General features: G+C 36.8%; 1 protein-coding gene across 1 annotated transcript; it reads right to left on the reverse strand.

The window, feature by feature from the left end:
• Window positions 1-3,197: 3,197 nt before the first annotated feature.
• On the reverse strand, window positions 3,198-27,407 carry LOC122349549 (E3 ubiquitin-protein ligase RNF166). Its single transcript, XM_043245640.1, has 6 exons — window positions 27,032-27,407; window positions 14,718-14,874; window positions 13,383-13,495; window positions 9,336-9,450; window positions 9,031-9,138; window positions 3,198-7,787 (listed from the first exon to the last, which is right to left on the reverse strand). The coding sequence occupies exons 1-6, from the start codon at window positions 27,199-27,201 to the stop codon at window positions 7,722-7,724; spliced, it is 729 nt and encodes a 242-aa protein (XP_043101575.1). The 5' UTR covers window positions 27,202-27,407; the 3' UTR covers window positions 3,198-7,721.
• Window positions 27,408-27,482: the final 75 nt, after the last annotated feature.

Below are 27,482 nucleotides of genomic sequence, written 5' to 3' on the forward strand. Positions count from 1 at the left end.
CAATGCAACCTCAGTGTTCAGACAATATACTTTTGGATTACCATAATAGAAATACAAAATTACGTAAACGTACTCCATATGTCAACAAACTGCTGAACATAAAAACACTTTTCCAATGTAAGCTTTTTTAGTAGCGCCATTAGTAAAACAGAGTTGGAAAGCACTCTGGAAAAACCACTTTTGCTCCACAAAAGTGTCAAATCAGGGTAAGGGAGGCATCAAAAATAAATCTTGTAGGACTATTTTTGAAGATTGTGATACAGTAATACAATCTTCACTGCCATCCACAAATGCTTTCTCATGTCCTCATGGAATAATAAATTATGTGCACTTCAGAATCCTGTGGGAAATAATAGGTCATACAGGTACAATATACTGTTTTCTAGTATATACAAAGATCTTTTTTCATTACTGTATACAGTAGGAGGGAAGTACGCAATTCTTAGAAAGCAGTCTTTACGAACCAAAAATCTTGGTCAAAAATGAGATAAGGATACTGTGTGAATGCTCTCCACACATTGTTCAAATGCACTAAATCCCAGCCTCAATTTGAATGTAAGTACATAGAAACCTATACATAGTAGCCAGAAAAAAAAAAAAATCTGACACACTTACAGGCTTTTGCACTGTTGAAACTATCTTCAGGTACAGTTAAGGTAAAAAACAACAACAACAAAAACCTTTAGATTTGTTGAGAGTAATTTAAATCAAGTAAAAGTGAAGTGTAAATACAAATTTACACATATGACCCTGGACCTCAAAACCACATATTGTATTCAAATGATAGATTTTATTACAGGCCTTATTTAGAATATTAAGTATGTTCCATGAAGATATTTAGTACATTTTCTACTCTAATTAGATCAAAACATAATTTTTGACCAGTAATGTATGTTGCTAAGGACTTCTGGACAACTTAAAAGGCGATTTTCTCAATATTTAGATATTCTGTACTTTCAGATTTTCAAATAGTTGTATCTCATACTATGTCCTAACAAACCATACATCAATCTAAACCTATTTATATAGCTTTAAGATCCTTTATAAATCTCAGTTTTGAAAAAAACCCTTGTGATTGCTTTTTGTGGTCCTTCTGGGTCACATACATTACTGTGATCTTTACGTTTTAGTTTATCTTCTGGCATAAACATGAGGAAATCTTTTTCTATAATAAGCTCACAACAACTAAACTGCATAGCGGCACACGATTACATTTCTAGTAGCTAATTTTACCCACGGTTAAGGCAAGGCTCACCTATATTTAGCCTATTGAACAAATTCCAGGGAGATTTTTAATACGGGGGGATCTCGGAGCAGCCTTACAGCCGCTGAGATTTACAGAATATTTTCCACACTGAGTGCTGGGAGTATATAAATATTGAGCTCCTACAACCCATTGACAGTAATGTGTTGCACTTGTTACCCCAGCACTGTGCTCTTCTGCTCGGGCAAGGAGGGGCCAAGAGTTGGTTATATCTGTCCACTTGTTGTGGAAAATAAGTTCCCCAGAACAGGTGCAGCACGGTAACATTTAGAGGCCTGTTCCTGTCAGCCAGCAACCCCACCCTATTTTCCACCCTCAATCTAGGCTTGTTTTCCGCACACAGGTTGATCACTGGATTTGCGTTTCGCACTGTGCCCTTTAACCTCTGAGGTCAAGTTCTGACACCACTTCAAATCTTCCACTGCATCTTTATTGTGTTGCTACGCTTCAAACACTTTCTCTTGACACTTCAGCTAGGCCATAAATCTCACACATGCCCAAGCTTCAGTGACATGTTCCTGGTCAACAGAAGAGCAATGCTCTTATTTATTTTGTAAAAGCCATCCAATATCACTATCAAACAATCATACAAATTTCAGGGAGATTTTTATACGGGGGGATCTTGGAGAAGCCTTACAGCCGCTGAGATTTACAGAATATTTTCCACACTGAGTGCTGGGAGCATATAAATATCGAGCTCCTACAAACCAACGACAGTAATGTGTTGCACTTGTTACCCCAGCACTGTGCTCTTCTGCTCGGGCAAGGAGGGGCCAAGAGTTGCTCACACTTGTCCATTTGCTGCGGAAAATTATTTCTCCAAAACAGGTGCAGCGCAGTAACGTTTAGAGGCCTGTTCCTGTGGTTTTGTCACGAATCGGCAGCGATCACTCTCACCGGAGTATTTATTTCGAGCACGCCACAGCTTGAACTTTGCTGACTTTTGGAGCGACTCCTGTTTTCCATCCCTGTTAGTGTGCTCGGCGTAGCACGCGCTTCCTCGTCTCCTGCGCGCCTGTTTCTCCAGCGATCCCGTATTCCTGTTTTGTGCCTCTTCCCGCTTGTTTTAAATAAATACTTCCTGCTTCTAACTCTGCTTCTTCCACGTCTGCTTCCATAACAGGTTTAGCCATCTGGATTTTTTTTGTTGCTACTCAGATGTATTTTCGTTTCACTCTGTGCCCTTTAACCTCCGAGGTTCTCTTATGCTGGTGATGAACATTAAGCGCTTTCTCCTAAGAAATGAGTTACTCCTTTATGTTACTATTATAAGAGTCACATTTGTTCTTATAGTGACAAAAATTTACCAGAAGCTAGAATTTACTTTGCTGGTTAACACAAAAATTGATTCGTCCATGTATTTTCGTATCATTGAGATTCTATTATTAAATACCTTTATTTATTTTTTTACATTTATTTTAGTACATTAAATTAAACTACATAAAATGTTCCCTTGGAAAATCTAAAATAAAATGTACATTTTTTATCACTTTTTAATAACCCTGGTACATATAACACATAATGGAAATCAAACATAATTGCATAGTTTTACCTATTAAATTAAACAAATGTATTAAATACAACAGTTTTCCAAAAAAAAAACAAAAAAAACATTTGAATATTTACTTTAATATTGTATTTGCTGGTTTAGACTTTAATAAATATTAATAAACATTATAATAATTGCCTTTAATATTGTATTTGCTTGTTTAGACTTTAATAAATATTTAAAAAATGATTAGCATTTTGCAAGGCTGTATTAACGGCAGCATCTTGTTCTGCAGGGGGTGTAACTTTTGGTTTAAGAACATTGGGTAATTTATACATAATTCCATAATACAAGCTCGGAAAATGTACATAAACCCAAGGATCTCTTTCATTCCTCCAAGCTGCTTGCGGAAAAAGCGTCACGTGATAAAAGAAACGATTAAAGGTGGGTGCATCTGTGTTTTTATTAAGGGGAAAACTGCTACAAATACACTGTGTAAGTATCTTATTAAACCTCAGTCAGTATTACAGCTTCAAAAATGCACACCATCATGAACATCGGCAATGTTATTACTGTTATCTCATTATTATTCATAGTCGTGAATGCATAATCACACCGAGCAAACACACAAACGCCGGATCTCTGTCTGGAGGCACCTGAGAGGATGTGGCGCCCTCTTCCTGCGGCAGCACAAAACAGTAAAGTTTCCTGGACCGATGCCGCCGAGCATCACTCATCGACATCCTCCTCGAGTACCGACTCCATCGCGCGTCCACGGGTTCGTCGCGTTTCATCCTCAAGCATCCAGCGTTTAATGTTCCAGTGATAAAAAGATGTTGCTAAAGTTCTGAGCCACCGTTCTCCTCATCGAGTCCTTGGCCATTCATTAAGGTTTCATATACAGACAGACAGCGAGCCATCCCCAGTTTGTTTATGTTGTTCTGGCGGACAGCGTCAACCAACACAAGAAATGCAGAAGTCCTCTATGTTTATCTGTGACGGTATGCATTGATGTTACGATACAAAAAGAGTGAAAAATATACATTTTAAGGTCATTCTCAAAGGTATCAGAACTGGAGAGCTGTGTTGTACAATATCAAAAGTTTCACTTAAAAAAAAAAAAAAAATACATACTATGCTACAGCTGTGCACATGAATATTGTTTGAGCACTATATTTAGACACTTAAAAAAAAAAACCAACATCATTATTGAGTAAAAACATTGGGATACTGGGAAACTCGGTTGTCTTTTTCTACTTTCTACTCTTCAGTTTCATTTTAATCTTTCAAAACAATACCGACACCATGTAAAATCTCAAAAGAAGCCAATGAAAAACACATCGTCATCAATTACAAGGAACACATTTTCAGTAGGCCATTCTTGTTTGGAAACTACTGAACAACACTTCTTTCTGCTTAGTTTTAATCCATCACGCTTTTTTGCAAACAACAATACAACATTACCCATTTCCGAAAAGTGACAGCATTTCTGAAAATGTTTGATGGGTTTTTTTTGTTTTTGTTTTTTTTGTTTTTTTACACCTGACCTACCTTTTCACGTAACAATGACATGACGAATTATCTGCCTCTTGTAAAATACATTTGGCAGTTAAATAACTGGAACAAAATTCCTACTCAATCATCAAAAGACATTTGAGTTAATTAAAGTGCAATGTTCTTAACATGCTTCTTCGCAGAAAAGGTGATAGCACCTTAATCCGAATTTCAACATGAGCCGCGAAAAGCGGCGGTCTTGCCATTTTATGTACAATCTAACAAAATAAAAAGAAAGAAAACAAGAAAAAAGTGAACACTTATACTATGAATGTATAAGCCTCTTTACAGGCCTCTTAATAAATACCAACGAGGACATTCCAACATTACCCAGAAGGCCTTACACAATTATAAACGGCCCTTTATTCGGTACAAATGTACATCAAAAGACAAAAGACACCCAACACTGTGTCCCAATGAGATGTGACAAACTTCCTGAGATGTACTGTAATTTGTCTGTAAATACTGAAAGACAAAAACTCGACGATTATTCACCCTTTAACAGAATTACTGTAATCATCTTCGAGAGCGGCAATGCTCAAATGAATCCAAGCTGCAAGGCCAAAAACTGACTTGCACAGAAGATTTTGTCATTTCATTAGGACACGGTGTTACTCCTAAAGAAATCGATACGAACTCTACTATGGCTTTTAAGAAAACCATACGGGAAAGATCACTCTAAGTGATTACACGTTAAACTTTCTAAATGATTAGAAACCGACAGCAAGATATTTATGGAAGCAAATGACTGTTCACATCACACACACACACACACACACACGTTCATAAATGTTCCTTTCTCCCCAAGTCACGAAGAGTCGCTCTCATGCTGCAGATCTTTACGGAAATCTAACCGATTTCATTCCTGGCCGCTGAGTTTCGGATCAGACGATGATTGTGACACGCTTAAACCTTGCTAAAATAACAGTAATCCACAAAATGGAGATGAACACAATAGCTCTATTGCGACAGATTGAACAAACACTCTTATCAACATAGAAATGAATCACGAGTTGAAACATCATCTTATTCTAAAAAAAAAAAAAAAAAAAACTTGGTAACTTTAAAAACAAATGTTTCCAACCAGCTCTAATGGTCTTCCGCTATTTTGCCAAGATTGGCTATCGAAATCACTACATCTGGCAGAGTTATCAAATCTATATCAAACGATTAACGATGCACCGGCATCAAACGAATCTGCCAAAATAAACACGCCACAGAAAATTGAAGCTTGGAGCACGTCATTGTAGACCTGTAACAAACTCTATGCAGGTACATAAATGCAAATGATTCGCGCTATAGTTCTATTCCAAAATGTGCACAATTCATAATATAAGTATCTATTCACACCATTACCGCAATGGCAACATAGCATACATTAGCATATATTTTACACAGCTGTATTCCGAAAGCAGTTTTCTTTTACGTTAAGTCATGGAGAAACAACAGTTTGACGAGAATCTCGTTCGATAGCCAACATGTTTATAGCTAACTACTTAAAACACATCTAGTTCAGTAGCACAGTGATGCATTTGAAGGTGACGCATTCTGAGTACTGCGGTTTGTTAACGCCACATTTATTACACTGTAATAACACCAACATCGAATACTTCCTAGGAAACATGTTTGGTTTTACATATTTTAATACTTTGTTTGGTCTGAAATACGTTTAGATAAAGGAAAACAAACAACGTTGACATTGTGCTGTGATTTGGCATTCACATTTGTGTACCTGTGTAGAGTAAGTTTCTCTTTTAACGGTCACTTCACGGTGTATTTTATGGACATGATTAGGTATGTCTGCAAAGTAGGGATATTATAACCCTAACGCCTAACTCTATCCCACCAGTGCTCCTCTAAACATCAGTGCTTCTTAACACTGTACATAGGCTTGGATTTAACACTTACAAAACATAAAAATCCCCTAACAGCAGTAGTAAAATAAATTAAAATATCAAGCCTGCGCTTTGAATGTCTTTGTGGCCAAAGTGTACAACTACACACTCTTCCAATTCCTTTCAGGATGTCCCCAAGTTTCTCCATATTGATGATGCTTTCAAGTCACGCTGGAATAGTTGTATTTAGTCGACAAGAAACGTTGAGGAAGCTGGTACTGATCATAATGCAATGTGAACTGTGAAAACTAATTCACATCGTACTTTTGAAAGCAAAAGGGCGTTTTAAAAAAGCAGAGGGTGTAAATTCAACCAGTGGGTTAACTAGGTTAAGCAAATAAATCAATCTTTGGGCACCTGCCGATCAATAAGTGTGCAAATATTTCCTTAATTCTTTTTTGCGGCAGCAAAATAATAATAAAATTAATGCTAAAAAGCTTCCGATGCTTTATCTGGAGATAATCGAGAGAGCTAGACAATTTCCCAATGAATCCACCTTATTCCGATCGAATAGCTTGAAGTCACGTCACATTATAATTAAGATTACGGAACTCTTAAATAAAAATCTCCCAAACTACTTGAAGTCGGAACTAGCGGCTGATACGGATGAACAATACCAACGGATACGTTAAAAGATAAAACGTTTGAGCACACCTCTAGAAGCTTGCCGTCTTATTGTTAGTGCACCGTTTAAAACTGAAACTTTTTTCCAAAAATATAAATTTTAATCTTATCTGACGCTTCTTAGAAAATATTACTGTAGCAAGTTAAGAGCAGAGTATGCAGTCCTGTCGGTCAATATTCTGTTATCGAACTATAAAAGAACAACAATACTAGAATTCAGACATGTAGAAAACCGTGACGAGTGCAAGTGTTCACATCAACTCTTGATTAAAAAAAAAGGCCAGATGATATTCCGCATTCCATAAATGATGAAATGAGTAAAAATGAGGACGCTAAAGAGATCAATCTATTATTCTCTCTGTTCTCTATTGGTATTGCCTAAAGATGAGAGTTCATCACGAGGACAGCCAACCCCAACACAGTTCACTTTTCAGCTTCGCTTTTACATGACACACTGTTTTGAACGCTGATCCATGTTCTCGTTTTTATATCATTGCCGGGGTCTGTCACAGTTGATAGGAAAACAATAGGAAGAACAACAAGAACAAGCGTGGTGATATTTATCTATTCCTTTGTCTGACTTTTTGCATACATCAGTGTTTTGTTGGCCGATGTTTTGATGCTCACGATAATGCTGATGATTACGATAAGCAAACCAGAAGCTCCTCCCCTTAAAATTCAGGAGCTGGCAACCTCGCAACCTTATGCAACTGGCAAACAAGCTAAAGAGCTACTTCAGCATCTAGCTGGAGTACAGCTCAGGAAATACAGACCAGAAGAGAGGTAGAGTGAGAGGAAAACAGAGGAGCAATGAAAATATTCAGCCTAAAACAAGACAAGTGAGAAGACCCTTCACATGGCTGTGTTTGTGGAACAGGATATAAATGTCGGACTCTCAGTTCTCAGACAGTGAGAGGGTCAGTGCTGCCTGCAGTGCTGCCTCCTCATCAATACTGTAGTCCTGCAAAAGACAGAAAAAGAACACAGCCAGGTCAGACTACACCCCAAATTCCAAGAAAATGAAGTACATGGAGGGAAAATAAGCTTAACTGTCATAACGATAATGCCACTCTTTATGCAAAGTATCTTACATTTTCTTTGGCTTTTTAGTAAGTGCTCTTCTTGGGTGAATCTTAGTTAAGATTGTTTAAACGTCAAAATACATTTTCTTAACCCAGTTTATTGAATACTTTAAGTATGACATTCATGGGGTTATCTCCCACAAAAGTCTAAATATTGAGCTTCCCGTCAAAACAATTAGAGCGGTCCACTATAGCTCAACTTATAGTGAGAGTTTGGGACATGGCTAACAGGCTGAGCTAAAGGGTGTTTAGCTGGTGTGGGAAGATGGCTGATATGTCTCGTTAGAAAAACAGGTTCAAATTTAAGTTTGGTTACAGATGTGTGAGACAAAATTCCAAACAAGGTCAAACAGTGATGGTGCTTTTCAGAATTTGCTGGAGCTTCTTCTCCACATAAAGGGACATTAACTACTACTAAATGATGAATTCCGAGAGCTCTCTGACCTTGCCATAAAATAGCAACATCCTAACACAATCAAAGCTCAGAAAGGAGACGGTTAAAACAATACAAGTGGTTCAACTGTAATATGAGCTACGAGAATACTTTTTGCACACAAAGAAAACAAAAATAATGACTTTATTCAACAATTCCTCTCCTCCGCATCACCCTGGAGCCATTTTGGAGAGCACCACAAATAACGTAAACTATTCTACTGATTCTGGCTCTCAGAACTCATCAAAAAATATCTTCATTTGTGTTCTGAGGATGAACGAAGGTCTTGGAGCGACACGAAGGTGAGCGATTTTTATTTCTGGGTAAACTATCCCTTCAAATGTTTGCCATATATGCTAGTTCCTGACTATGAAGCTATAGATATTGTGATGTGCTAAAGGGCTTGATGAGTGTAAAGTGCAAAGATGAATTGAAAATATGCTCTATTTTTGTAATTCCACCAGGTGACACTAGTAGCAAACAAAATGGCATACTTTATGTTGATACAGGGTTATCTACTGCATAAAGAAACAAATGAAGTTTAGAACCGTTACAGGGTTTTGGAGTCCAAGAGATTCTTAATCCCGTAACACGGGATGGTTTTTTTTCCACATGGAATCAGGAACAGAGCTTTAGAATACAAAATAGAGAAATAATCATTCTAAAATATAAGCTTTTTTCCTCCTTACCACAAATGTGTCATAGGAGAATTTGTGCCGGTGGAGAAGATGCTGCAGGAAGTTGGAGCTCTTATAGCTGGGGTCACCCCAAGGCATAGCTGAACATACTGGACATACCTACAACAAAAACCCCAAAACACATCAGAGCAGGGTGGACATTTTGCTCCTTTCATGTTCTACAGAACAACAAATATATGGGTTTCAGTGTACATTAGGGTGAGTAAATGCTACAATTTTCATTTTGGTTTATTGTTCTAATTAAATAAAACTTGGCAAGCTGGTATCCCTGAAACTGTAAGGTAACTGACACTCACCACTTTGTTGGGGTCATTGCGATGGTTCTCCATGCAGTGCTTCACTAGTTCCTGCTGGTCCAAGTTGCGAGCGCCACAGTACGGGCACACAAAAGTGGAACGGTTTGGAATATTGCTGTCAAAATAAGGAGAATATTGCTACGTCTTAACCATGCGGTCTTATAAACCAGTATCAGATCTACACTATTACATAAGTAGTAGCCCGGGAGCAAAAGAGTAAATAGGCAAATGAACAGAGTTGTGTAACAAACTGATTATCAGTGTTCACATGAATAATGCATATGTTCAGCCAGAGGTTGTATAACTTTCACGTCTATAAGAAGTGAGCCAAGAACCTTCTGTTCACATTAGCCATTTGAGACATTCCTGACCTCCCAGTTTCAGAAACACCTTTCTTTTCTCAACGGGGATTTGAAAAACTTTGGTCATCTTGTTTAAAACCATTAAACATCAATACGTCAATTGATTATTATTACTGAATAACTTGCATTTGAGGTTAAATCTGTTCAATTATCCAGAACACGAATGCAACCCATGTTTTTTCAGCAAGTTATAAGACCATTCAAATCATATAGATAATATAGTAAAATGGTGAAATTTCAACAAAAAAATATTTGGCAGAAGACACAGCCAAACAAAATCAAGTTGTAATTTCCAAAGTGTTGACATTTCACTGTAATTCAGACTTATTGGTAAATAGGTTAATTTTTAAGATTAAAGATTTCAAATAAGAATTAGACCAACTACGTTAAAATTACATAAATCACATGGAAAACACAATAAATAAAACATAATATTATAAGCATAATATTATAAAACACATAAATAAATAATGGCCTCAAAGTGTCAACCAGAGAATTTATTTCAGTCAGATTTTTAAGCATTTTTTTTTATTATTCTGCCATGCAGCTTGAATACCCTGATGGTCTGGCGAAGATGCTGACTTGCTCAGTAGGAGACTTTTCATATTTGACTTGCAAAGCCCTATCAGCAAACAGCACGGAAAAGACTTCAACAGACGGAGACATAACTGGATTATTAGAGGAAGCTTGGCCAGACAGGCATAGAGGATCTTAAGGTCTCCATCATCGTCTTCATGACCAGAACTGTTCCGTTTCACCATGGCACCAAGTGCATAAAAGAAGTGTATAAAATCCCACAACCCTACTGGTCAAGTAAATAAAAATGGTGTCTTAGTCCCTGAGATAAGACAAAATATAATGGTGTCACTACTTCAACTTAGGACCAAATAAATAAAGATGTTTTCAGTCAACATGAAATCAAAACGGCTATTTACTTACACATAAAATGTGATCAAACTGTAATAACCAACCAATCAAGCCAACACACTTTTCTAAAAATCTAATTAATTTCCAAAATATACTCCTGACTAGAGGTGTGCGTTAATGACAAAACAACAACAGCACATCAATATTTTTGCCTCATTAAATAGATTTCCAGCGGATTTTTACCTTAAGCATCTTTTACAGTCTTACATTTAAGCAGTAAAATTAATTAGAATAATAAGAAACTACAGGCTGTTACCAGTATCTACAAAACTGAAAAAATAGCACCGAAGTGACATTTGGATTTATTTAATGTATCATAAATAGTACATATCACACTACCTTAGTCCTTACCTATAATTTATCGGATTGTGGAAGCAAAATAGGTTATGAGCATTGTTTAAGACTGGATTTAAATATTCTCTTAGCTCTGAAGCCCTCGCTAAAGCTCACTTGAGTTTGTTCTAGGTCCTCAGATGTGACGTTATGGTGTCTTGGAAAGAAGTGGTTTCCTCACCTCCATACAAAACTGCTGTCTGTTAAACCACTGACTCACTGGGCACAGAGACAGGAATGTGTCATAATGTCACGGACACGTTATTGAACAAGGACTCAGTGTTTACTAAAGTAATGTTTGTAGGGTGGCACGAAGGTCTGCATTTGTAACATCTACGATATTTGTATGATGCTAGCACAAAGAGCACGATAAACAGCCGTGATGCAAGACTTTTGCAGACAGAGACACGGTGGGAATACATCAACATGCTCTGCTTTGAAGAGCTAATTAATTCTTATCCTCCTCTCGCTCTTCCTGCGCTTCAAAGGAAGAGTGAAGCGCGACAGAGAAACGCACACACATAACTCAACCTGGAGTCATCCGATTGGACTTTTATCGGATTCCTGTCTGCAAAACTTTCTGTCTGTCTTTAACTGTCAGACATCAGTTTGACATCTCTAGATCTAAGTATACCTACACTGTTAGCGTGTGGGTCTAAAGAGTATCTGTAAAGAATGAAACGCGTCCTGGATCCATATTTTAAAGCTCTTCGCTGCATTTTAACTGTTGTCCCAAAGAGCATTGAGTGCTTCAGAGAAGCGTGAGTCATAAGGCAGCATTTGCCTAAGAGAGACTTGCGAGATCGGTTGCTCTTTAATGTAGGGAGAAAGAGGAAATATTCTAAAACGCTGTGTCCAACAAAGACACAATGCGACAAGATTCGATTGACGCAATTCTATTGCTTGTCCTGACCGAAACTGCCCTAATCTGCCGTGATTACGTCATGCAGTATTTTCATATTTGATGTTACATATACAGCGGGATAGAGCAGGATTTTTGGTTTTCGAGTTATTTGTCTGTGGTGTGTGTACGTGTTTGACTCGTCTAAAGCCAAATAATTACATAACATATATTTAGGACATGTTTTATGTTTACATGGCTGTTTCTCTGACAAATAATGCTACAGTATAGCTCGTAATTCTACTCTGTGCGTATCGTAAAGATTTCAACCACTAGCTGGCATACTTCATACTACACCTTTAATCTGTATGATCCTGTTGTTGGAAAACACAGCATATTGCTATCAAGGAATCATGTTATGTTTACATAGCTGAAAAATAAGGCTATAGACAGTCATTCTACTCTGAAATGTGCGTTCAGTGTTTTTGCAGTACCCATTTCAACCACTAGCTGTAACTCTTACCTACTTCACCTTTAACTATAAGCAACGTTGCACCTACATATCTACTAAGACTCGTTAGTAAAGTGCTTGTTGACCAGTAGGGCTAGGGTTAGATGAAATTGACATGTACCTGAAAAGTTACTCACAGTCAGTAGAATTTCTGTTAGGAGACCATCACTATAAAGAGCTAGCAGATATTAAGCAGACAGTCTACGAATACTCTAATGAGAGTGCAATGTTACTTATTGTCAGCAGGATACGGTGCGATTACCCCAATGAACAGAAACATGAAAGAATAAAAGTTATATCTGTGCAGTAAACTTAGTTTGGCTGGATATTCGACTTCCTGGATCGTCTGGAAGCGACAGTCTTACAAAGTTAACACTGGCACGCCTCTTAAATGCCATTCTCACATAAGAGACGGTGTGAAAATTCCTCAGAAACCTTCCATTCATCACAAGTGTTTCACATAAAAGCTATAATAAGAAATGTTCTAATAGTTAAAGCAGGCACCTACTCTATTAACGGATTCATTTAGAAGAACGATACGGGAAATGTTGGTAAAGGGATGGCACCGTTTATTTTGTGTGTGTTTCTACTTTAAATGATTAAATGTTTTATAGAAACTGTTCACAGAAGATTAAGCAGATTCATCATTCGTTACTTTTGTTTTCACTATTGATTCTGAATTTAGAAAAACCTTGGGTGAACCGTGCAGGCAATGATTTCAAGTAATAATAAATATCACAGGTAGATACAGAAATGAATTCAAATGAGACCAAAGTAGTTGCCATGGCCAATTTAGTTGACAATACCACTAATATAGTCAAAATAATAATCTCATATTGCTATTCTTCTCTAACCCTCAAAATATAACAACTGCAATATCATATAGCTATAACTTTACTCTCATGATCTTGTTTTTGAAGAATACAGCTGCATCACAGCTTTTTCAGATGTATACTTGATTGATTTACAGACAAACACCCGAGTAGTCACACTAGCATGAAGTGTTCACCAAAAAAACATGATTACATGATTATGTGAACCTGACCTTATGTGATCCCTGGAGCGATGCTTACCTGGGAATGGGTTGTGAGGTGGGGACCACAGGCATGAACTTTGGGCAATTGGCCATCTGTTCCTGAACCTTTGTGCAAGAGGAAATATGCGATCGCATTTTGACCAGGGTGACCTGGGGTATTCAAAGGGACACAATAAAGCAAAGTGAGTAACTCGTGCTCTGATTAAAGTGTCCCAATTATGCTTTTTTGGATATTACCTTTCAGGTAGTAAGTGAAATAACCTTTTGTGAATGCAAAAGGACTGCAAAGATCAAAGTGCGTGACAAATGGTGTTATTATTTCTCAAAAAATCGTATTAATGTTAAATTAGTCAAAAGCAATTGAAGACCTCCTGTGGTTGTAGCGAAGGCCTAGAATAGTTCAGTGTGTGCTGTTACACTGAGTTAAAGTAAAACCAAGTTTTCCCAAAGGATGAGGATATAAAGAGACAGTGGTTGAAATTCATTTTAACACAGACATCACAGAAGTACAACTCTACATTTTTACAGTATTTTCACCATTTAATGACAATATTTAGACGCTCGTTCCCTCTGGATCACAACCTGTATGTATGGTTAATAACATATACACACTGTGTGTCCAAAATATGCAGTTTTGTGTTATATACAGTGTTAACACAGTGCTATTCTTCTCATTATTACTTATATTAATTAACGCAGACTGTCTGCCACTCTTACTATCTTGAGAAAGAGTTTTGGTTTACAAAATCATAAATTCACGACATAGTGCTTGGCTATTGCATGCGCCATTATTGTTCGGGTAAGATTTTACTTTATTGCAGCAGTCGTTATTGGAGGTGATGCTTCAGCGTATATTAGATTCTTTTTTTATTTCACTTGGATGCATGTAAACCTATTTTAAAAATGAATTATTTGAAGGAATCATGTACTGTACTGTAAACGGTGTAAATGTGACCTTTGCTGGTTATGTTTTCAAATCCAGCAGTCGTGTTTTGCTGACCTGATAAAACTAAAATATCTCAAAAAAAAAAAAAAAAAAAAAAATGCTGTGTCATCACAAAACAGTGAGCACAAACACAATAAAAGGGATCAGTGGTCTTTCTAAGCTCGCAATGGAAATCAGGGCATCTCAGTGTGTCAGATTGCAGTTGCTGGGCTCTGCTTGTTTTGCTTCAACTTTTATTTACCATTAAACTGTCACTGCAGTTTTGAAAGGCTCCAGCGGGAGAGAACGGGATGTTGGCTATAGTGTCCCTGAAGCAAGTTTTAGTGTAAATGCCTTACATAATGACAGCTGCACTGTTCAGAGGAACATGCCTTGTGGTACTATACCCGGTTTTTCATATTTGTTAGTGCAAGCACAAGGACTAACCTTTTTGCTGCACCCTCTGCACGGTGCCTTATACGAAGAAAGCTGCTTCTCCACGCTGGAGGATTTGTCCACTTTCTTTGGATCGAAAGGCATGCGGCAGAGTGGACAGAGAGGCGATGTCACCTGCAGACACGGCTGTAGACAGTCCCCACAGAAACTGTGAACACACAGACACGGACATATTACACATCTATTTTCTTATTATAAAGAATTATCCCTTTACAATATTCAGCATACATCGCTATTATGCATTCGTTCTGTAAACAGATTCATAATTTGGACCATTTTTGTCAAATCAATTGAATATATCAAATTCTACAGACAGCATCTAAATGAGTAGAAAAAAAAGTTTCTTATTTAATACAAGTAGGGTTCTTAAAGTGACAGCAGCTTAAAAAAAAGTTTGTGCTCTTGACAAATTAACTAATGTACCTTTAATAATGCTGCATTTATATTTAATTCATACAGTGAAGACTATGCAGCTTTTTAGGTTTACATTTGATTTTTCAATTTCTGCAAAAATCTACAACTATTCAAAACGTTTTTAATAATGCTATGCCTTTGCACAAAGTAACTTCAACCTCTTTCCTTTATCAATCTCATGCAGTGATCACTTTTCATGATATTATCAACCCTAAATGCATAATATCAAGTTCCAGCCTGCCATTTTCTTCGTCAAATACCTAGTTTAATACAGAAACACATCCCATTACAAAACAATGCTGTTTTATGTTGACCTAGAATTTCTATTTCAAACAAAGTAATGATTATTTGTAATCGTTTATGCTATTTTTGATCACGACAATCGCCTAACATATGGACGCTGGCCTTCTGCTAACAGTAAGAATAAAAGCTGCTTTGATCACGAAAAGCAAATCATGAATTATCGCCATTGTCCCTTTGAGTAGGGCACTCACTTTCATGTTTCTCTAGAAGGACTTGCTCCTGTAATAAGTGTACTATAAGTGGCACTGGATAAAAGCGTCCACTAAATGTTCAGTAACTGCACAAGCCCCTGAGGAGAACAACAAATCTGAACCACTGAACTCCGGCTGGCAGGCAACGGTCCTGTGAATAGCCGAACAAATGCTGATGTATCAGACTATCAGGCATTTAGCCATCACCTTTCAAGCTGGCGTGACTCAGCGTGGGGTCCAAATACATGGCAGCATCAGCAAAAAATGGCTAGTGAACTTGCGGTGGCAGCCTTGTCACTCTCTGACAGATGAAGCAAGAGTTTATGGGACTGTAAAAGCAATGAATCACTCCAAGTTTTTTTTTTTTTTTTTTTTTTTTCCGCCAGGCTTACGCTGCTCTTTATGGTACTGTTGAATCCAGGGCCAAACAAGAGCCACTCCATCACTGTCTACACTGAAATGCGGCACTGACTGACTCACAAGGGAACTGGAAGTGAAGGTCAGTTGCTAAGTGTAGAGTTGAGTCTGCAAGTTTTTGAAAAATTCAAAGAGCCCTGTCACGGTGCAATTAAATAACTGCTTTCTGCCCACCGAAAATGTATACTTATTTAAAATTGTATTTATTTTCAAAAATGGTGCTGATCAACTGAATGCATACAACTTTATTTATTTCATTTAATTAAAACAAACAACAGCTTCCGTGGAAGAATATTGCTTATAATGTTTTAATAAAGTAGATTATTATTATAATTACTCATTTGAAAAGTACATTCCATTACTTAAAATATTTTTGTCACAATTTCTTCAAGTTAAACAAAACTTTAGTTTTTTCAGACGTTTCGGTGTATATGAGAACCTAACTTTAATAAATGAAATGAAATTAAACTCTCAGAGCAGCTCTGAATATCATCTAAAGTTCATAATGCGATGGCAGATGCTAAAAACACAACGAGCATCACACATGCTAAATCATGTCTACTAGGAATAGACAAAACAGCACTACTCATTCACACAGACACATGGAACAAGCTAATTTCTTTCAGCCTTTTTTGAGGTTTAATATTCAAACACAGCCCGTATCATGATAATATAAAATGTATAATCTCCAAATTCAATGCAATACAGCATTTTTTTTAATGACTGGACTCCACACTTCCATATGTGTTTTCCACATCGTAAATGAGAGGCCCTTAAACTTTTAATACAGCTTAACTCTTTCCCCACCATCGGTGAGACATCTTGTCAATTAGGTTACAACGCTTCCGTGCCAAAGACACGTTTTCCCTGTTCTGGGTGTATTATGGTAGGGGAGGCCCTAGCCCATGTACTGAATGAGTTATGGGACTTCCCAGGACCACTAGGCTCGAAACAAATGCGGACGTCATAAGCAGTAGGTTCAGAAATAAAATTGATCATATATGTAGATCATGCATGTAGATCATGTTTTGACCATTTTAAATCTAAACGGGATCTCTATAATAACCTGGCGATATGAGAATGTATGTACAGTGCCTTGTAAAAGTATTCATACCCATTTTTATTTTATTTTTTGTCGTCTTATGTTGCTGCCTTATGTTAAACCCATGTTAAAAATGCATTTTTTTCACATTGATCTACACTCCATACACCACAAATGTATAGCAAAAAATTGTTTTGGTGGGGAAAGAGTTAATACAGTACCCAATACTGGACCGGTGATCTATCTACCTGCAGAGTTAAGTTTCAACCCTGATCAAACACACTGTAATCATCAAGTGCTCCTACCATTAGTTGTTTTACTTGTGTTTGATCAGGTTTGGAGCTGATTCCAGAGAACAGGATTTGGCATCCCTGGCTTAATACATACTGTAAACTATGCGCATTTATTACTTTACATTTTTTGGTAACAAACAAACAAATAAATCTCAATAATTGGTATTATATTAGCCACTGGCACCTCTGCTCTGCTATTACTATTAACATTGAAAATTTCAAATCAGCCGTATTTATGTTTTTTGGTAATCCCATCAAAAGTCAATCTCTTTGAGGGAGTTTTACAGAGAGACAGAATTGACCTTATTTCTAGTTTGAGTGCTGCTGACTCGCTCCTGCTCCATTGTGCTGCTGTTGAGCATTGCAGACATAATGGGAGCAAATGAAAGCAGGTGCTGTTGGTGATCTGGGCTTGAGGCTGCTTAGGCCTCTACCCATCTGCCGCCTCTTTTCCTACAGTCCCTGTTTTTCACTGCTTAAAGCCGAGCAGGATGACTGCCCCTTCCTCCCTTAGGAAAATGAAGCTTTTCCATAGCATTAGAAACATCAGGGAAAAAGAAGGTACTCCAAAACGACGGAACGTTCCAGACAGGAATTTGCAATTTCAGCACAGAATTCCCAGAAAAACAACCATAGTTGCTAAAATGCGAAGAACACAAATAAATCCACTGCGATGTATTAAGTGTCCCAAAGTATACCCGATGTTACCTTTCCATTTATGTGTACACAAAGACCACATCAACTATGGATTTTAACATTTTACTGGCATAACCTGAAACATTTCACACAAGTGAAAAACAATTGAATTAAACATGCATAGTGAGGTCGTGTGACAAATGTAAATCATATTATATATTTTATACAATGTGACAGCCATCTTGGAAGGGTCAACAGGGCAATGTTCATCACTAACACTAACTAATTAGGCCTACTTTTTTTCCCAAGAAAGCCACAGAATGGTGCAGCCTTTGATTGTATTTCTAGAGAAAACTAAAACAAAATGGCAGTCATGCACAAATCAAAAGAAAAATGTCAGAGAAATTTGATAAAAGATAAGGGGATACTGGTTTTCCTTTGCTAAAAAAAGGAAATGGACTGTATTTTATACAATCAGTAATGATTATACGCAGCCTCACTTTTTAAAGAAATGTAATGCCCTCGCACACCGTGCATATTCTTTAGCTTGTCCTCTTCATTTAAAAAACTGAGGAGCACCATGTAATCAAAAAAAATCTGAACAAAAATTAAAAAAAATTTTTTCTTAATATGAGGTTAACATTTGACAAAGTGATTTACAGTTACATTGTCTTTTTACCTTTGTAAATGCATTTTTCTAACTTTATTAAATGCAGTTTTTCCGCTAGGATTTTTTTTCCAGTTGGTGACAAGAATCACGTGAATTTTATTTATTTCGACTAAAAAAGTAAATTGTAAAAAACAAAAACATTTTAAATCATTTCATTTTTTTCACATGTAGGTCTAACTATAATCTATTTAGCTGTAAAATAATACTAGATATTCTTCCGCTGTATAATGAAAGACAGCAGCAGGATTAATTAGGCTGCTGTCTCTTTAAGACCTCATGCACAGATCTAATATACTCCTACACATGGCTTTTTGCAATGCTTTTCTTTTTAGGTGTGCTTCTTCTCATAATTAAAAAAAAAATTCAAAGCACCTTCTGATCAATAATCAAAAATTCTGATAAAAAAATTGCCATCCTTATATAAGGTGATATTTGACTCCTTAAAGTGACTTACATGAGCATGCAATAGCATAATTTTCAAGTAAGTGAAATTCAAATTCAAATTCAATTTTTTTTTTTTTTTTTTTTTAAACATTACAAAATTTATATCTACAACAATATAAGAAGTAGAGTAAGACAAATATGTTGCCAATAGTGTTTATAAAAAAATAATTTGTACTACAGAGGTTTTCAGATGTTTAATAAGGCTCAGATGTGGCATGAGTGCAATGAAAATACATAAATTAATTAATTGGAGATTAATGTTTTAAATATACAATTCTGTATGCAGAAATATTAAAAAGCTTTAAATAACTGAAATTATACACTAAAAATGTAACTGAATCAGTGGGTGGTGGCAAATTAATCGATTGATTTGTTCGAACAGCAAGAATGAAGCAAGTGTCTTTATGAATGGGTAATCATGAATCACTGACTCACTAGCTTCGTTCAAAACGCACTTTCATTGATAAATAAAACACTGCCGTGTTTGCATTTAGAGCCACAGCTGAGCTGTTACTTTATTTGGAACTATTTTTGTTGACGATATAGAGCAAAATCATGGTATTAAATCAATATCACATTTGCAAACTCCCTTAACAATTAGTAAAAGCCGTCATTCTCCTTATAGCGATCTGTGGACGCACAGAAAATGAGTTCCGTAGACTTAAAAGCAAGTGCAAATGTGATGCATTACGTAAGAACCTGCGGAAATGAGTACAATTATTATTAATATCCACAATCCCGCTCCGAAATTCAAGTTCTGCCGCTCTCTGCTAAACAGGACTGTAAATCACTGTGTTGTCAATAAGAAGTTGCAGCCATGAAGTTTCCCCTCATTTTTCCATCGGATGGAAATCTGTCACAGACTCTGTAATTAACGAAAATCCGCCGCAGCGATGAAGAACTTTAATCCATGCGAGCTATGGAAGAATCTGACAGAAGAAAGTGTGATAACGATTCTTAAAGCAAACCAAAAAAAAACAACGACCCAACAGAAAGTCTGACCGTCTAACAAAGTCCAAAAAAAAAGAATTTACAGTATGAATGTCCTGTTATGTTCACAATTTGACTTGCTGAACTACTGCAGAATATATTGTTTTGGTGTATTGATTGGTCCAGACAAGGTCATGCTAAAATAAATGGTGCAGACTAATTTCTGCTCCTACGGTAGAAACGATTGGCATAGCAGACGCTTTGGAGCACTGTGGTAAATTTGAATACATTTTTTACAGAATGCTGTATTTATGAACAATGTCGGTGTGGCGCTACACCTACACCTCCTACAGAAAAACCACGGCTTTATAAACGTAATAAGGCAGTCAAACAGGATACACTAAAAATACTGTTCTTTCTCTAAATGAATAAAATAAGAACATGGTTCACCTCAGGTAAAAATACAGTAAACAAATTTAATGACAATGAGCAGCTTCACAGTCTACCTCCTGCTGTTGTGGCTCTTGTCAGCAGTGCAAATTGTTCTTTTGAAGAAAGCAGACAACTTTTGCTCCTGTTTTGCAGTCAAAAGATATAATTTGGTGTTGTACGTTCGCTTCTGTAACACCGGAGTCGTAACTACGTGTTTCAGCAACAAGCAATTGGGGTGTCCACACTAGACTCGACCCGACAGAATGAATCAAACATGACAGCCAATCAGAAGAGTGCGTGGGTGGGCACTCCCTAGAAGAGCTCGGCACTCCCAATTAAATGGATGCGTTTCTAATCTAATTCATGGATATAAAGCTTTTTAACATCATTAAACGTACATACCGAGTGAATGATAACATCTCTGTTATGGAGTTAATCGCAGTGAGCTCGGTTTTAACGAACATATTCGCTAGCGCTGTGCATGATTTTTCATGGCCGATTCCTACACAGATCTTTCTTTTCCAAACAAGAAAGAAAGAAAGCATGCATGAACAAGATGTTTATTTGGTATTTAACTGGCTTTTGGATACTCGATAACTAAATCTGAAATTATTGGCAACAACTGCGCTGTAAGTACATTCAATATAACTGGCATCGGTATTTAGCTTTTGTTTGTTTAAACATTATTTCATGTTATTAAAAGATTAATTTTACACGGTAACAGTTAAAGGTGACAACAGCATAGTTCGACAGTTTTTTTCTTAAGAATGTGGTCCTGTATGACTTCATATTCCTTGTACGCGTTTCATTTGGGTAACAGAACTTGAAGTCATCGTCAGCTTGGATCAGGACTTGCTCGAGAAGGATTTTACATTTTGTTTCGAATACAAATAAAAATCAACTATGAGACCAAAGTAGTGTGTTTTGGTTGTGAGGTAACATCCTTTTTAGCTTTCCAAAAAACCCAGCATTATGGAAATTATTTATATTGATGTCCCAGCTTGCAGACATTAACTAAGCAAAAATTCTTTGCGTACTCGTGACCCTTTAGCACCGTCTACGACGTGCCTCCAGGAGCTTGACTGTTCTCAGGATGCAATACTACTCTATAGGTACTCAAGAATAACATGGGTTTCCAGCTTCTTATAATGCCTGGTGAGGTTGGAGAACACCTGACGAGAGATCAAAGACTATTTGCATTTTACTTTACATAATCTCCCCAGATCTTTCAAATTCGACGTCCACGTTCATGTACGCTCATCTTAAGTTCACCCTACAAATTTTCTATATACGGTTCAGATCCGAGCACCGGGATGGCCATGACAGAAGCTTAATTTTGTGCTCAGTGACCCATTTTGGGGTTTGGATTTTTGTCCTGATAAGAAGATCCAACCACTGCACCTCATAAGGTTTTTTGCAGGGACAGTCAGGTTTAGATTTTTTTTTTTTTAAATGTCCCTATTTGATGTTTGATACGTCTACCTCTGGTAGAAGAATAGGCCCACAATATCAAAGATACAGCAGTTAGATTTCATTTTACACATTTTAATCACTGTGTGCACCAAAACCATCTTAAGTGTTTTTATTTAATCTGAACATTCCCAGATCCCAGTCCTGTTTTTTTGATGAAAGCATTTTTTTTTTTTATTGAAACCCTCCCAAACAACATTTTTTCTTGAGGATTTTTGACCCTGACAATCCATTTTTTGCATTTGTGCAGTTGTGATGCTTGGAGAACCTTTGGCCCCTCAAACCATCCTCCTCATTTTCCAGAGAATACAGACACTCATCCTCTTTCAGGCAGATTTGTAACATTTTCTGTTGATTGGAAATACTTAATTATTACCCTGATGGTGGAAATGAGAATTTGCAACGCTTTAGATATTGTCTTACAGCCACTTTCTATTTTTGAAGCTCAACAACCGTTTGCTGTGCATCAGAACTATATAATATAATTAATTATTGAGAAAAACATTTATTTCATAATGAGATTGCTTGCCCCCTCCTTTCTCTTGGTAGCACTACTTCCAGTGGTGTATGATTATATTAGAGATTTTATCCAATCGTATTTCAGCAATCGTGTTGCCAGTGTAATAAAATCTGCCTAAACCTTCAGAATTAACAGTGCAGGCATTTGTATCTTAAAATCAATGGCAGTGAAAACATTGGATTAACCAATCAGATTTGGAGTTGGCAGCCCCAGAGCCATCTAGCAGTCCTACGATAAAGTCAGCATTTTCTCGTCCTTTGATTGGATGATCAGAGAGCTCACTAGTCAAAGCTAGCAAACAGTGTCACTGTAAATCATATTTGTTTTGACAGTATTATTATAGATTCTCTGTATATGCTGTATACTGTATATGCTGTGTACAGTGTGTTTTTCGGATAGGTATAAATACGTTTGAATTAATAATCGTCTATCTTTCAGACTCTATTTGTGTGATTCTGCAGCAATTTGTTGAACTGTATTAACTGGGTTTCTAGCTTTATTAACAGCATTGCAATACATTTATGTGTAATATTTATGGTTTCTATAGCCGTGACATCATTGTGATGGTTATTAAGAAGAGTTATATTAGTTCATAAAGCCATTGAATGTCTAGGGGGGTATTTCTATTTTTGTTTTCTATTGTTTTACTTCAATGAAAGGTTACATTTCTGTGTGGGGTTTTTTTATTTTTATGACAGATCAAAAAGATGCAGAAATAAACTCGCTTTCTTCTTTGTTCATATATAACGTGCATACGTAGTGTGCCATTCTAATAATCTTGCATTTCTGGGTCTTCTTGGTGGTTAAAAGAGATATTTCATATATTATTTCACACCATACAGCAAAGCTTTTCAAAAATCTATACTTCCATTCATCATTCCCTCTCATTCATCTTGCTGCTGGTTCCTTTCATCATCTCACTGTTGTCTTCTTCTTCACCTTAAGTGCCCTCCTCGATCTTTCCCCACACAACAGGATTCATGTGTTGGCACCTCATTTAAATGTGGTGATTAATTCAATAGCTCCAGAGAAAGCTCCATGTGTTTAACTTGAATGTGTCACTGAACCAGAGACGTTAAGATCTAAGCTCCATCAACCGTCTGATGCACTTAGCAGAAGCCAAGATCAGCTTTAACTTGAAAACTATTTTTTTTTGAAAACCTAACCAAAATATAACGAGATGATACAAAAAGAACACATTCTCACGTAACATTTAATATTAAAGACTTACTAAGTTGACTCTGCATGAAAGCCGATGATAGAATTAACTTCTTAACATCTAAAGCACTCCTATTAATTAACATCTATCTATCATCTGTCTAAGGTTAGTTATTATCCGTTTTGCTAGTTTATACGCACAAAAAAACTAGTTTTGAACTTCTTATATATCACTACAATGTTAGGATGTCAACATAACATCATTCTAATTATGTTTTATCGCGACCCTTTGAGTCAAACAGCTCTTGAGCCAAAGCAGGTGTGAAAGAGCGAGCACATTTGCGGATCACGAGTCGTAATCAAGATTATTAACATACCTGCTTTTCAGCAAATCAGTCATGACTACTGGATGAACGGGGACGAGCGACTGAAAGGAACTCAGCTGACATTTAGTCATCCTCATTGTCAACCCGACGTGATCCTTGTGGAATTAAACAAAATTAATATCTCAAAGATCACAAAGAAAGGCGCCAAATCTTTTTCGGGCTTAAATGAAAGAAAGCAACATGAAAGGCGAAGCGAGAAGGGCTTAAAAAGGATAAATCTTTAGGCATATGCCTCCTACTCTTAAGATGAGCCACAGCATTGCGCATCCCGTGAATGTGTTACATGAATGTGTTATAGGAGTGTGGGCAGTTCTGTACAAAACCAAAGACTGCATCAGAACGCAGCCCCCATTATTTATGAGGGCGGTCAACTACAGTTTAATCAACGTGCTACAATCTCACCTGTATCTCTTGGGAGGAACATATGGTGGCGTTGGCATAGACTAGAGATAAGGATTAGGAGAGTTTATTTATTTTTACCTACTTTAAAACTATCTAATCTGCATTCGGCAGGTAGAGCAGGGGACGCCAAGTCAACATGTAGACAAGCGAAGCCTGTGTGCCTCTTATTGTCGAAGGCTACTGCAGGTGCTTCGGTGACAATTTTCCTATTTAAATGCATAAGAACTCGAATTCCATAACACTAAAACCAATAGGCAATGTTTTCTAAGACGAATATCATCATCATCGTCATCATTTGTTTTGGTAAACCTTACATTTTTTCATTATCTTCCTCACCACTAGAATCAAATAAATTGCTGAGACTAAGGTTATGGCACAGATTTCCATAAAGCTGATTAAAAAATATCTTGTGTGTTTTTAGTAATATTTTTAAAAAAACACACACTGATGTATTTGATTATACAGACATTACTCTTTTTAATTACTCATAATAAAAAAAAAAAAAAAATATATATATATATATATATATATTTTATTTATTTATATATATTTTTTTTTGTTAATAAAAATTATTTATATAAATATATATCAAATATATATGAGCCAAGAAAGCATATATAATAATGAAATAGAGTAATACATGCCCTTTTTAGAGGTTCAATAAAATGTTCTATTTCTGATTTTAGACTATTATTTCATATGTCAAGTTTTTCAGGGTTAAGCATCAATTATCATTAAAAAAAAGATCCCTCAGGTTTACAGCAGCTGTGTGAAGGTTACAGTGTCGCCCTCATCAAAAATTCATTTTCTCCTGAAAGGGCAGTAAAAGGGCGAGGGCGGTCCCTGGGTGTTTCAGCATGAACAGTCTCCTCCCAGTAACACCACTCAGACCTCCAGGTGAAAACTAATCTGAACAAGCTTCACTCTTCACAAAATACATTACGGCAAAGCACCAAAAAAAACGTCTCAGTCATTAGAGGCACAAATTGCTGCATTTGACTTGTTAATATGCATCTACATAATACAAATTAAATCCAGAAATGAGCTGCCTTTATTTGATCGACTGTGAAGACAAAAAGTAATTACTAAAAGTGAAGACTTCAGAAAAGTGAATAAATTTGCATATACTGACAACCGCTGAACAGCTGAAATACTGACAGTTCAAACATGTGTTTAAATGTATCTATTGTGATGGAGCACAATACTGCTCCATGGATCAAAGAGCCAAACAATCCTGCAATCCAAAGCAAATGGGGGTTATTTTAGAAACTCTTCTAAATAATACAAATTCTGAATTCTCGTCTCAAAATTGTTTCCCTCTATGAAAGTCTTCAATAATTCCTTAATTCTGTATAATTATGATAATGTCTCGTTCTACACTGTCATGTGATTTTTTTTCCATACATGAAACGTCCTTTTTGTAATTTAAATTCATAATACTTGTTCTATATCATTGTAAAAAAAACAAAAAAACAACAACAACAACAAAAAAAAAAGAGTAAACGCTACTTAAAAAATAATAAATAAAATTGTAAACATTACAAAGTATTGCTTGAAATGTTTCCACTGTATTATGATGAGATGTATTATTTTCATGGTGTAAAAAGACTAAATAAATAGTGATAAAACTACTGTATTGACGTGTCTCAAAACTTAAAGTGAGTGACAGCATCCTGCTGTGTATTTAGATCGGAAAGTTCACTCTTTTAGTGAATCGGTTCTTTTGAACGTTCGTTTGAACAATTTGATTCCGAGTCAGTGATTCATTTCAGAATTCGGGGTGACTGTCAGCTGTATTTCTCGTTCACCAAAACATGAATGCTTTGTTTGACGTGCTCATGTTAACAAAACAATCTCTGCATCAACACTGCCCCGGTATAAGTTAATTTTACAAACACAATAACCAAGAATCAATTCACTACCATTTTAATTACAATATTCCTAAATATGCCCCAAAATCAACGGACACCAATTAAAACGTAAGATCGGTCGATAACCTAAACTCGGTTCCGATTCACGATTCGGTTGGAATGAATCTTTCTAAAGAACCGAAACAGACACCACCATGAAATATCGCTCGCCGCTTTCTCGCTTTGTTCTCTCCTGCGCAACGAACGTATGGGAAGTGAAACTCAAAACCCCACAACCGATGAGGTTTCCATTTTTTTGCCGAAATGCTTTAGAAATTTGTCAGTTCGTGAAATGCATAGACAAATCAAAAAATACAGATGTCGAGCATCCTTTTTTTATGTCCCAGGGCTGACAAAGAAACATGATGTTGGAATCGTGTAAGCACAAAGGGATGCAAACAGTTTTTCCACCTTCAAAGACTTACATTACAAAATGTACCTTCAATTGAATAATTACACTCATATTGGAAGCATGTGTGGTTAGGAAGGATTTTTATCCGCTACCCTAGTCTAAAACAATGGGGTTGGTAATTATTTTTTTCCCCACATCATAAAATATTTTTGCAAATACTGTAGAAGTCTACGTGCACGAATGCCAATGGCAAAGTGGTCAGCCGAAATTGATCTTTTGCTTCTACAACAGAGACACTAAATGGAAACCGAAGAAATGCCACCGCTTATACTCACGTATGGGCGCAGCTTGCGATGCTGACAGGTTTGTGATACACCTCCAGACAGATGGGACAGGAGAACTGGCTCTCCAGGCTTTCCCCAGGTGCGGCTGCTGCGGCTCCATTTTGCTGCTGATGCTGCCTTAGCTGAGCAGCAGACACAAAACTGCGGAACATCGCCATCATGAACACGGACCACAGAATGAACCACTAATACTGCAAATACGATTCCGTGGTTTTAACGAATGTCTCGCACTGAAAACGTGATTTACACGACATTAGATACCGCGTCTGCGATCTCCAACAGTGTTAACCAAGGAGGACACGCCGTTGTTCCAAAGAAGTAAACATTACATGGTAGCTTTAACTGAACGGTCTCGATCCGATTAGACCAACAAAATGATGGGAGTTGTAGTTTTCACTGCGATCATTTAACGGCGAGTGACGGTTCGAGAGAACTACATTTC

The sequence above is a fragment of the Puntigrus tetrazona genome, chromosome 7 (genome assembly GCF_018831695.1).
Source record: "Puntigrus tetrazona isolate hp1 chromosome 7, ASM1883169v1, whole genome shotgun sequence".
In the NCBI taxonomy this organism is placed as follows: domain Eukaryota; kingdom Metazoa; phylum Chordata; class Actinopteri; order Cypriniformes; family Cyprinidae; genus Puntigrus; species Puntigrus tetrazona.